At 52.1% G+C, this 12,269-nt stretch overlaps 1 protein-coding gene across 3 annotated transcripts; it reads right to left on the bottom strand.

Annotated features, from left to right (window-relative positions):
• Positions 1 to 4,732: 4,732 nt before the first annotated feature.
• Positions 4,733 to 11,641, bottom strand: LOC148655226 (angiopoietin-4-like). Of its 3 annotated transcripts, none has more exons than XM_088645609.1 (7): positions 11,266 to 11,641; positions 8,649 to 8,723; positions 8,271 to 8,298; positions 7,715 to 7,806; positions 6,666 to 6,783; positions 6,240 to 6,425; positions 4,733 to 5,180 (listed from the first exon to the last, which is right to left on the bottom strand). In XM_088645609.1, exons 2-7 carry the CDS (start codon positions 8,718 to 8,720, stop codon positions 4,879 to 4,881), a joined length of 798 nt encoding a protein of 265 aa, XP_088501735.1. In that variant the 5' UTR covers positions 8,721 to 8,723; positions 11,266 to 11,641; the 3' UTR covers positions 4,733 to 4,878. The 3 variants fall into 3 exon arrangements, with proteins under 3 accessions (XP_088501735.1, XP_088501734.1, XP_088501736.1); XM_088645608.1 differs by having other exon boundaries at positions 11,355 to 11,638; XM_088645610.1 differs by lacking the exon at positions 11,266 to 11,641 and adding an exon at positions 10,433 to 10,572.
• Positions 11,642 to 12,269: the final 628 nt, after the last annotated feature.

Below are 12,269 nucleotides of genomic sequence, written 5' to 3'. Positions count from 1 at the left end.
GGTACCGCTTGCTCCCGATGCTCGCCCGAAGACGGCCTTTTCCATCGGCCAGGGCCTCTGGCAGTTTACTGTCATGCCTTTTGGCTTGTGCAATGCCCCGGCGACGTTCGAGAGGCTGATGGAGAGGGTGCTGGCATCTGTCCCGCGGAACCAGTGTGTGCTGTACCTGGACGATCTGCTGGTTCATGCCCGGGGCTTCGACCAGGCCTTGACAAACCTCCAGGCGGTGCTGGCCTGCATCCGCCGTGCTGGCCTGAGGCTCAACCCCCGCAAGTGCGAGCTCCTGCGGCGGGAGGTGACCTTCCTGGGACATGTTGTTGGACCGCGAGGGGTGGCTACGGACCCAGGTAAGGTCGCCGCAGTGAGGGGCTGGCCGACTCCACGCACCTTCGCGGAGCTGCGCAGCTTTCTGGGGTTGGCCTCGTACAACCGGAGGTTCGTCCGGGACTTTGCCAGCATCGCTGCACCGCTGTACCGCCTCACCGACAAGGGCCGCCGTTTGGGCTGTGAGACTGCCTTCGGCCGGTTGCGTGAAGCTCTGGTGGGGGCCCCCGTGCTGGCCTACCCCGACCCGCGGTTGCCATATGTTCTCGATACCGATGCGAGTGACTCGGGGGTGGGCGCGGTGTTGGCGCAGGAGGGGCCGGATGGGGAGCGCGTAGTGGCCTACTATAGTTGGGCTTTGACTAGGCCTGAGCGGAACTACTGCGTGACTGAGCGGAACTACTGCGTGACCCGTCGCGAGCTGCTGGCGGTGATGGCGGCGGTCCACCACTTCAGGCGTACCTGTTCGGGACCCGGTTCCGGCTGAGGACCGACCATGCGTCCCTCACCTGGCTGCTCCACTTTAAGGAGCCGGAGGGGCAGATGGCGCGATGGATAGAGATCCTGCAGGAGTACGACTTCACTGTTGTGCACCGTGCGGGGTCTCGCCATCTCAATGCTGACGCTCTCTCGCGGCGCCCCTGCGAGGCCGCGGACTGCCACCACTGCGCCCGGCGGGAGCAGCGTGAGGAGGCTGTCCGCACCGTGGCGGGGGTGAGCACCGCGGCCACGGCCCGGGAGGGGCCGCTGGGGGTGGGCCTGCCAGACCTGGCGCAGCGTCAGGCAGCTGATCCTGATGTGGGGCCGGTGCTCCCCTGGAGGGCAGCAGGAGTGCGGCCTACGCGAGAGGAGCTCGCCCCGCACCCGAAGTCCGTCAAGGCCCTCTGCGCCCTGTGGGAGGCCTTGGAGGTAAAGGACGGGGTGCTGCGCCGGGGGTGGCGGGTACCCTCCAGTGGCGAGGTACGGTGGCAGCTGGTGGTGCCTCGGTCGCTCCGCGGGGCGGTGCTCCGAGCGGTGCACGGCCAGCCGGGCGTGGGGCACTTCGGCGGTAAAAAAACCCTGCAGCGTCTCCGAGGCCATTTTTATTGGGGTCTTTGCCACCGGGACGTGGAGCGGTACTGCCGAACGTGTGCGGTGTGTGTGGCGCAGAAGGGTCCCCCCGAGCGCTCCCGGGCCCCCCTCCAACAACACCAGGTGGGGGCTCCTATGGAGCGGGTGGGGGTGGACGTTTTGGGCCCGTTTCCGCGCACCGAGGCCGGGAACCGCTACGTCTTGGTGGCCATGGATTATTTTACGAAGTGGCCGGAGGCCTACGCCCTCCCGGACCAGAGTGCCCCCACGGTGGCCGATGCACTGCTGGAGGGGATGTTTGCCAGGCTGGGGGTGCCGGAGGAGTTACACAGTGACCAGGGGCGTAACTTCGAGTCCCAGAGTGTGCCAGCGCCTGGGGATCACTAAGACGCGGACCACACCGCTGCATCCCCAGAGCGACGGGTTGGTGGAGCGGTTTAATCGGACGCTCGCCACCCAGCTGGCCACCCCGGTGTCCCGGCACCAACGGGACTGGGACCGCCACCTCCCCCTTGCGCTCTGGGCGTACAGGACCGCGGTCCAGGAATCCACCGGGTGCACCCCGGCCTCGCTCATGCTGGGCCGGGAAATGCGAACACCGGTGGACCTGGTCTTCGGCCCGCCGCCCGGAGACGGGTCGGCACCGCCGGCTGGACCGGACTACGAGTGGGACCTGCGGCAGCGGATGCAGCGGGTGCACAGCTTCGCACGGACCCACCTGACACAGGCGGGGGTCCGGCGGAAGCGGTACTACGACCTGCGCTGCAGGGGGCCTGCCTTCCAGCCCGGGGACTCAGGTTTGGGTGTACAACCCGCGCCGCCGCAAAGGCCTCAGCCCTAAGCTGGCGCCGTCGTGGGAGGGGCCCGCTGAGGTACTCGGGGTGGTGGGCGAGGTCTGCTACTGTGTCCGGTTGCGAACACGGGGGAGAGTGGTGGTCCTGCACCGAGACCACCTGGCCCCCTACCGGGCCCGGGAGGAGGAGCCGTGTGGGGAGGCTCCAGAGGAGCAGCCGGGGCCGGAGCCGGCCGATAGTGGGGCGTCCGTGGGTCGCCAGCCGTCACCGCGGCGCAGCGGCCGCTCACGCAGGGTTCCGCAGCAGTTGGCCGAATACGAGTACAGCCTGAGGGGGGTGTTCGACATTGGCGAGACGCCAGACGCTTCAGGTGGGGGCAGTGTAACGCCCTCGCCTGGTGGTGAGGACGAAGCACCCCTAGGCGCTCATAGTACCACTGGGCATGCTGGGAGTGGTAGCCGGGGGAGAGTCTTAGGGTCAGCACGCTGACCAGCGGCTGCCCCTACCCGTGTAAATAATGTCCTAGTAATTCTAGTGCCCTGTGTAGTCCTGTAAAAGTGTTGTGTGTTGTTAGGTAATTACCACCCTAAATATGTGTACGTGTTCCGTCAGTCTCCTCATGTGTGTGTAGATCATGTGTTTGGTTTTTGTGTGGTTGTAAACGAATAAAGCTAATGCTTGTTTGTTAATCTCGTCTCCACTTGTCCTCGTTCTGAAAAGAACCTGCAAACGCTACAATATACATCCATCACAAAATCTGCAAGTCATGTAATGTGGATTGCGACAACATGGAAATGCACAGTTGTATTCCAACCTGTATTCCCTGGAAATCTGCACCGAATGGGATACATCACTGATTCTCCTAGTAGACACCTTACCAAAATGCCTCCCTGTCTACTGCCCGATACGGATCCCGGGAGGGGCCATCAGTAGGAAGAAAAAGTTATATCGAGGGAACGATTTACAATTCGTGCGCACGAAACAACTAAATCGTTCCCTCGTGTTCTTTAATCCGTAAGCACGAAATAATGTTTTCTAACTCTTTTCTTCGCAACTGATCAACAATAAAGCCAATCACTTTTTCTGTGTCTGCAAATCGCCGTCGGTACAGCAGCGTCAGGCTTTATTGTACTGTGTGTAACTACTGTCTGATATAGCGTTGTAAGGAGCTGGGGATAATGCTGGTGTTTTAGAAGCTACTGTATGTGCGATGACCGTGACACGAAGGGGAGAGTTAGAAAACGTTATTTCGTGCACACGTATCAAAGAAAACGAGGGAACGCTTTAGTTATTTCGTGCACACCAATTGTAAATCATTCCCCTCGATATAACTAGTTCGTGCACACGAATTGTAAATCGGTCCCTCGATATAGCCTTTTCTTACCGATGTCCCCTCCCGGCCTACGTAGCCTGAATCGACCGAGAATGCGAGCTCTCTGTCATCAGAGCTACAGCAACTGAACGTCCCATTTACGGTTGTGAAACAGTGATTACCACTAACTCCATAGTAAACGGCTACAAAAAAGGGGGCAAATCAGATTCAAGATTTAATCATCTCACCTCCGAATGCAATACGTCTGTTCTTTTATTCTCTCCAACACTTTCGTGGACTAATAATTAGTCCCAAATCTAGACGTCTGGTTTAAATGTTCAAATGATCAACATACAAGGTTACCCACTAAACATACTATATAGTTCAGGTGGGCAGCTGCATCAACCTGCAGAGGCTCCAAAGGAGCAAGGAATAGGTTTATTCCATGCTTTATTCCAGTCAGGTGACACCTGAAGAAGGCTCCACGGCCGAAACGTGTTTTCTTTCTCTTTTCAGCATGGAATAAACCTATTACTTGTTCCTTTTCAATGTGCATATATATATGTGCGCACATACACACACAATTGAGTGTCCAAGCCCTGTCTGCTTTAGAGAGAGTACAGAATGCTAATCGGTAATCTAGGTTAGTAAATCAATAAAGACAAAACCATCCACAGCCAAACCAAGAAACTGCATTGTAGTACAACTGATCCACCCCAGGGTTAAATCTAATCAAACATACATGGGAAAAAATTTCCCTATTCTAAACAAGCCATGACTAAACTAACAGATTTTTTTAGTCAGCTGAATAAGCAATAAGAGGAGATCAGAATTTCCAAACAAGACCGCAACTCCTTGGATACTAAATCTCAAGAATACTCTCATGACCCAGGCAGAATCAGGCTTCAAGTCTAATTTTCCGTAGGAGGTTTCTGATGAAGAGATAGGAAGAAGGACAAACCTCATTGTCTGGTCTTGCACGTCTCTCCTTTTTTATGCCAGGATCCATTCCTGAAGAGTCCGTCTTAACCACCTCCCCACCCCACGAATGACTCACCACTCCCCAGGAGTCAGGTTTTAACAGCCGATTTAATAGCAAAATGCATTGAATCCGAGTATTTCATGAGGGCTCCTCGTGATCACCTGAGGAGGAGTGCAGTTTGAGCAGGATCTCCCTGCTGATGTTGTTGAAATCAGTTTAACCTCAGGAATGCGGGATAATTATTTATTGGAAAAAACCCAATTAAAAACAGGCACGTAAAAAACAGACAGCAGAGCAACAGTCTGCCTCTAACTGGCGGGGGTGGCACTGGAAAGCTCAGAACAGTGCAAGAAGCTCGGCGTGGCTCCGCGCCCGTATCCGTTGGCGCCGTCCTCTCACAGGGTGCGGACCATCATGCGCGTGGCCCGGGCGGAGTAGGGGGCGGGGCCCCTCCAGGTGAGCCAGTGCAGGCCTGAGGCCCAGCCCAGGTGGCTACCCCGCGGGTGCCAGTCCCCGTTCAGGCTGGCCGAGCCGCAGCGGCTGAACCACCAGCCAGCGCCCCCCTCCTCCCGGCTGCAGCTATCCACGGCCACGTCGCCGAAGATGCAGGGCGAGCAGCCGTCGCGGTCCCGGTCCTCCGTGCTGAAGCCGGCGCCGGCCTGGTCTATCCCGCTGTACGCGCCTCGGATAGCGTCGCCTACGGGCGGGAGAGAGCAGGAGAAGAGGAGTTTTGCAAATCGGCTTGAACACGGATCGTACTCCAACACCCTGGTCATAATAATAATATTGTTATTATTAATTGCTTACACTTATATAGCGCTTTTCTGGACACTCCACTTAAAGCGCTGTACAGGTATTGGGGTCTCCCCTCCACCACCACCAATGTGCAGCCCCACCTGGATGATGCGACGGCAGCCATAGTGCACCAGTACACTCCCCACACACCAGCTCTCAGTGGGGAGGAGAGCAGAGTAGCCATTTCAGAGATGGGGATTATTAGGAGGCCATGATTGGTAAGGGCCAATGGGAAATTTGGCCAGGACGCCGGGGTTACACCCCTAGTGGTCATGACAGCACCACTCCAACTCCACCGTCCTCTGACTCGCCAACAAGGACTCGGTCCACATAGAAGGCGAGAAGGCTGGGGACTGTCGCAGGAAGTAGGATGGACCTCATTTTGAAGGATCAAGCTGCGAAAGGACACCTTTTCCTGTAGACTTTGTGAAAATAGTGTGTGTAGAGGTTCCCAATTTAGATTTTACAGCACATAATAAAAACCTCTGTGTGCTCTGCTTTCAAAGCAGCAATACAAATGTTTGTCTGTTGTAGAAAAAAAAAACACTTGCTTGACAGTTTTCTAGCTTGACCTAAAGCAAGCTGTTGGGGTTGTGGCTCTTGGAAGCCGAGAAGGCAGTTAGAGCAACAATTCCAAACTCCTGTCCAATCTCAGCCTGTAGAGCTGTGCAGTGTTTACTACAGGCCCCTCTCCCTTGCACCCTCACGGCCCGGTTCAGGCACAGATTCCGGACAGTCCTGTTCGCACGGCGGTCAGAAACGCGAACACCCGCACAGAGAAGAAAGCGTGTTGGAATAAGGCGTAATGCTGAAGTCGCTGCTCTGTTTGTTGATAATCCCTTCCCTCCCCCAACCCCCAAAGACTCCTAGTGGGAACACGTGGCAGTAGTGTCCGCAATAATGGAATCATGGGTCACGGTGGGGGAGGACCGGTTTAAAACTCTACAGAGAGTCGAGTTACCTGCGGTGCCCCTGTAGGTGCTCACGCTCAGCCGGTAGGCCGAGGCCTCGCTGCCCAGCTTGAAGTCCGCGTACTCCGCAAAGGCCGTCCCCCCCTCGAAGTCCCACAGGTCGACGCGGAGCACGGAGCGCCGCCGCCGGCCGCGCGTCAGCTCCCACACGCGCTGCAGGCCCAGCCAGTGGTCCCCTGCCGGCCAGCGAGAGGGGGGGGGGGGGGGGGGGGGGGAGAGAGAGAGAGAGAGAGAGAGAGAGAGAGAGAGAGAGAGAGAGAGAGAGAGAGAGAGAGAGAGAGAGAGAGAGAGAGAGAGAGAGAGAGAGAGAGAGAGAGAGAGAGAGAGAGAGAGAGAGAGAGAGAGAGCGCGTGTGAGCCGGGGCGAGCGAGACCCCGTGGCGCGGCCGACCTCCCGCCAGCGTCCGGCCCGCTTACCCCGGAGGTCCCCGAAACCCCACTTGTACTCCTTCCAGTTCCTCCTGAAGGACAGGTGGCCCCCGCTGCGCTTCTGGAACACCGTCCACCCCCCGTCCGAGCGCATCTCGCAGTACACCTGGAACACACGCCGTTACCGCCTGGGCACCCCACACAGGAAACCACACCAGACCAGGCCACACGGACAGTCTACAGCCAGCACAAAGGCTACCAGCCAGAGGAGGCCCAGAGAGTGCGTTTGACTGCTCGTAGCTTATAATAATTCCTCACACTCAAGGAATTCTCAGGAAAACTCAAAGGAAAACTCAAAGCGCTTTACAGGTAATGGAGACTCCCCTCCACCACCACCACCACCACCAGTGTGCAGCCCCACCTGGATGATGCTAAGGCAGCCATAGTGCTCCAGTACACTCCCCACACACCAGCTCTCAGTGGGGAGGAGAGCAGAGTGATGAAGTTTACAGATGGGGGTTATTAGAAGGCCATGATTGGTAAAGACCAGCAGGAAAATTGGGTAGGACACCAGGGTAACACCCCTACTCTTTTCAAGAAACGCCCTGGGATTTTTAAATGACCAGGGAGAATCAGGATGGTTTTACATCCCATCCGAAGGACGGCGCTTTTCTTTACAGTATAGTGTCCCCATCACTATACTGGGGCATTAGGACCCATGTAGACCACAGGGTGAGCAGCCCCCTGCTGGCCCCACTAACACCTCTTCCATCAGCCGTCTTTCCCAGGAGTTGCCCATCCAGGTACTGGCCAGGCTCACACCTGCGGAGCTTCAGCGGGCTGCCAGTTCCGAGTTGCAGGGCGATATGACTGCTGGCCTTGAGGTTCAGATGCTTCTTAGATGAGAACGAGCACTGGGTATCAGTGTTGAAAGGGTACCGAGGGGGACGGCACACCAGACTGTTCAGTCCACACTAGGAGGTTGCTGGTTCAAATCCTATCTTTTGACACTACTGCTGTATCACTGAACAGGGATCTTTAGCCAGAATTCAACACCAATCCAAACTCCATAAGCTGGAGGGAGGCATGGCCCATACCTGGAATGGGCTTCTCACTCCAGGGGGCTGAATGAAGTACACTCCACTGGAGGCTCCAGGCGAGACACTTTTGATGTGGGAACAGTCCCTCCCTGCAAAACAGAATCATCTCATCACAGAGGATGGGTAAAGACCATAAGTATAGCACAGAAAACAGGGGTCTTTATTCCTGGCCATTGACGGGACCACATCTACATGTTCAATAGAGCTGGGTTCTTAATGTCACAAGCCAGGTATAAGCTGGTTTTTGACAGGAGCAACTCTTAAACTGGTACGTTCTCATGTGCCGGAGCTATGAGACCTAGAAAACAAACACTGCCCCCGGAACAGGATTGGAGACCCCCTGACCTAAAAGGTGACCTGGGCCGATCACTAAAGGTCACCAAGGCTGGACAGTAAAAGGCTTTGGGATACAACAGGCTAAAAAGATTAGCACACAAGAACTACCAATTCAATTTCTACAGGACATGCAATGCAGTGGCGTTAGGAGGAGTGAAGAGACAGACTGCATCAGGCAGTGCAGGAGTTTGTGAATAAGAACAAACTGTAAGCGTACCTTGCGAGACTGGTGTTCTTTGCTTGTTCTGCAAGAAAACATAAGCAGGAGTGAACCCCAGACCTCCCTGAATCTTCTCCTGTCTGCACACACCCCTCTGCAAGCCGCTCATTCATTTAAGAATGGTTCTCTTTCATACGCGGAACCTTTCTGCTACCATCTTTGGTGCAGTCGCCATTTAAATCTTGGGATTGTGCAGGCACTCGCTTTTGAAAGATAAAAGGATATCAGTTTCCATAACATGGCCGGGAGCTTGTTCCAGACCCCAACAATGCTCGCTCGAGTCACACCCAGCCCCTGTAGTGTACGGCTACCCTCCAGCCACCTGGATTGCGTCAACGGCAGTTTCTACTGCTCCCCCAGCAGGCAGGTCCTCACCTGAGCTTCACTAGTGAGGCTGCAGAGACAAAGCAGTACTCCCCAGCCAATCAGATTCCACGCTCCAGCCATGATCTGAAAGAGACAGCAGGGCAGGGCTCTGGTCACAGAAGCACAGGAATCCTTCACCTGGACCAGGCTGCCAAGGGAAAGCTAGGAGGGGAGGGAGGTAGAAAGACTATCTCCCCCAAAACAGTCCGGAGAGCCAGTCTCGCACTGTGGAGGCCACGTTGGCTGTTGCTAGGCTGGATAGCAAGGCTCCACCATTAAAAAATGAGAGGAAAGAAATATCAGACTCGGCTGCTGTTGAGTCCGAGGTGCAGGTAAGGTAACGATTAGGATCCCTGGCCAAACGGGATTCACACCCTTACGCTACTAAAGGTTAAGATCAGGGATTGTCTTCTTTGCAGGCTCCGTGCTATTAGCTCATGTCTTGCCACTCTCCAAGATGTTAGATCTGTGCAACGCTGAAGAGATTGGAGAACCTGTCCGGTGAAAGACACCCCCCCAGTCATGGTCATTGGGTTCTCGGCTCCTTCTCTGACCCATGTCCTTCTTGCCCAGTTACTCCACGTTCCACATTCTTTCCCTTTCCTGTTCCTGTTCGACTGCACCATCGGAAACGTTCAACACCCTAGATAGGTTTAAAACCCTTCCTCAGACTCAAGCCTCCTTACTGGAGTTGTCTGGACAGCTCCTTGTTCTTCATGGAAGAGCTCCTGCTCCTACATGCACAGTCAGCTGGGGATCTTACATAGACAGGCATTTCTTCTGAAATCAAGTCATCCAACTGACCTGTTTATGTCCCAGAGCCTCACTATCAACAAAGCCCCTATTTCCCCCATTGGCAATCCTCTAGTTCTAGTTGTTGTTTCTGTAACCTTGTTCACCACAAGAAAGACTTGCCCATCTAGAATTACTTGGTTACCCATTTTATGGATGGAGACCGCATCAGGAATGGTATTGTGGGCATCACCCCTTGAGTGGCCATCAGAAGAGATTAGTTTTGGCCATGGATAGGGTCTCCTCATATACAATTTGCAGAGTTCCACCAGGCCCCAAAGATAAGAATTTCCAGTGCCTGTATCACTTCTGCCTCATTTGTTCCAGTATTAATACAGAACTTTGTGCTTCCTCAAGTCTGAGGCACGCTGCATGTTCCTTTCTTGGTAAACACTTGAGAGAAATGCTTAAGATAGCCACTCTTATCCTTTATAGGTCTCTTGCTGTCGCAATGTTGGAAAACATTTAAATCTCCACTGTAGGACTTCTCTCTGCGTTTCTAATCTCCTTCAGAACCGCTATGTTTAACTCTCCCATACCCGCTACACTGTGGAGCTCGTCTTCAGCACACAATACGCTTACAGGTCTACGAGTTAAGAGGTTATTAACAGTGTACGTTTTTTTTCAAAAAAGGAAAATTTGGTCAAGTCGACCCATTTAGATTAAGAATTAAAGAGCACCTTGCAATTATGTTCTTTATATCAGTTATCACCTTTGCATGCCTAAACCACACAGAAGCAACCTATTAACAACTAAATATCGTTAGGATATGGGTCTCTCTAAAATAAAATTGGAACACGGAAGACGGGTTAGGACGAACCAGCTTGCTAACCAATGTCGTCGGTTTACGCCCCAATTGCCAATCAATGAATTTAGAGACCCCGTTTTACTTTAACTCCCCAAAAGCACTCAGCCATTTCCAGCCGGGCGAAGATCGTCCGGCCCCGAAAAAAAGCACATTGAGGCAAGAGCAAAAAAAACAAAAAATAAATCAAACACACCGAGGCTCTCCGAGACCGTGCTCCCAGCTAATTAGACCTTAAAGACGGGCGAGTTGTTGAATACACCGCTAAGTAATGCTGGGCGATAATTCGATAACGATAATTATCGCGATAAAATTTTCCTCGATATAAATTTAACAAAAGTTCGATATATGTTTCTGCTTTGCGCATGCGCACAAAATACTGCGCGAGTGCGCGTGCATGTTGCAGACCGGGCAGCTAACGTGGTGGTGTTAAAAAATAAATAAAAAAAAATAACGTGATGTTTACCCACACGGTGGTGGCTGACAGGAATGTAGCCAAGAGTGGAGAAATGAGCGACACTGAAGCAAATGAAGTGCTGCCAACGACCAGCTCGAAGGACGATGACATTGTCAAAGGAAAAGATCATTCAACTCCGGTAATCTGGAGATATTTTGGCTTTTTCCGATCAGACATAAAACGGAGCATTTTAAACTTTGCAGTCTGAGCCATCTTCTATGTGCGTTTTATCACACTGCAGTATTTAATTTTTCTATTAAGATATCTATTTTGTAAAATTTTACTCATGCATATTTTGACATAAAAAAGACTTGAATACTCTCTATTCATTTGTTTAATATTTCTGCTGTTTGGCAAGTGTTTGTTGCGTTCTTAAAATAAAGAGTTGTTTAATTTTCCAATTAACTGTTTCTTCGACTTTCACTCAGGAGAAAAAAAAATCTGCCTTTAAACTAAAAGAAATAATGATTTGAGATTTATCGTGATAATTATCGATATCGACTGATATGAAATTTTTTTATTGTGATGTTTTTTGGCCATTTCGCCCAGCCTTACCGCTAAGCAACACTTACTTGACAGATTTTCTTTCCACGACACGGGTTTTACACGGAAATTTGCTACAGCCTTGAAGCGCAGGCTGACACCGTGGTATCCAGCTCACCTCGCGGATCTGCGCAGACGGGTCTGTTCGGCGTCCAAACCTGAAGAAATTTAACTCCCAACTGCTCTTTCTCCCTCAGTCACCCTCGGTGTTTAGAGAGAGCCCATTTTCCAGCACTTATCACCTGCGTGTGGGCCGGACCCACCCTTTTTTCATCAAGTGGGGGCGGTACCGCGGTTTAATAACACTAAAAATATGCAGTTAATTTCAGATGGGGTTACTATCTCCTAACCGTCCTCCCTCGATCGCCCCCGACGAGTTGTTAATGACAGCAATTCCGATAAACAAGTTTACCAGGACGCAAGACGTTACCCGTGATTTCATCATGTGCTGTCGTTTAAAAAAAAAACTCAAACTTTTTCTGGAACAGGTCCGAGACCTCCAAGCGCCGTATAATGCCATATTACTGTAGGAAAGTTTATAGTTTCAGGAGACTATAATACAGAAAGTAATAAAGAAACCATAACCAAGTAATCAAGTTTAAAACACAATGGCATCATTAATGGTAAATTTATTCGTGATGATTAATCATAGGACGATGTTAATACAACAGTTTTGATGATTAATGAGAATAGTATCTGAAAGATTTAGCTGGATTAATTATAGGTAAAAGGTCTCAATTATTATATTACTAGCGGCTCTGGTTTGAAGATCTGGTACAGCCCGCAACAGGAGTGGCTGATTGGTGTAAACAGGTGGGATGGACTTAGAAAAAACAAACGGAAGAATAGTCAGATATTCAAGAAAAATGACAAAACTTATTCATAGTACGCATCACTCAATAACACACACTATCCAAAACACACAACACTTCTTAATACACACACTATCCAAAACACACAACACTTCTTAATACACACACTATCCAAAACACACAACACTCGCTAACACAAATCTTCAAAGAAATCCTGACCG

Source organism: Lepisosteus platostomus, chromosome 9 (assembly GCF_059453375.1).
Source record: "Lepisosteus platostomus isolate fLepPlt1 chromosome 9, fLepPlt1.hap1, whole genome shotgun sequence".
Lineage (NCBI taxonomy): Eukaryota > Metazoa > Chordata > Actinopteri > Semionotiformes > Lepisosteidae > Lepisosteus > Lepisosteus platostomus.
Note: the sequence above shows the minus strand (reverse complement) of the source record. Positions and strands in the feature narration are given on the sequence as shown.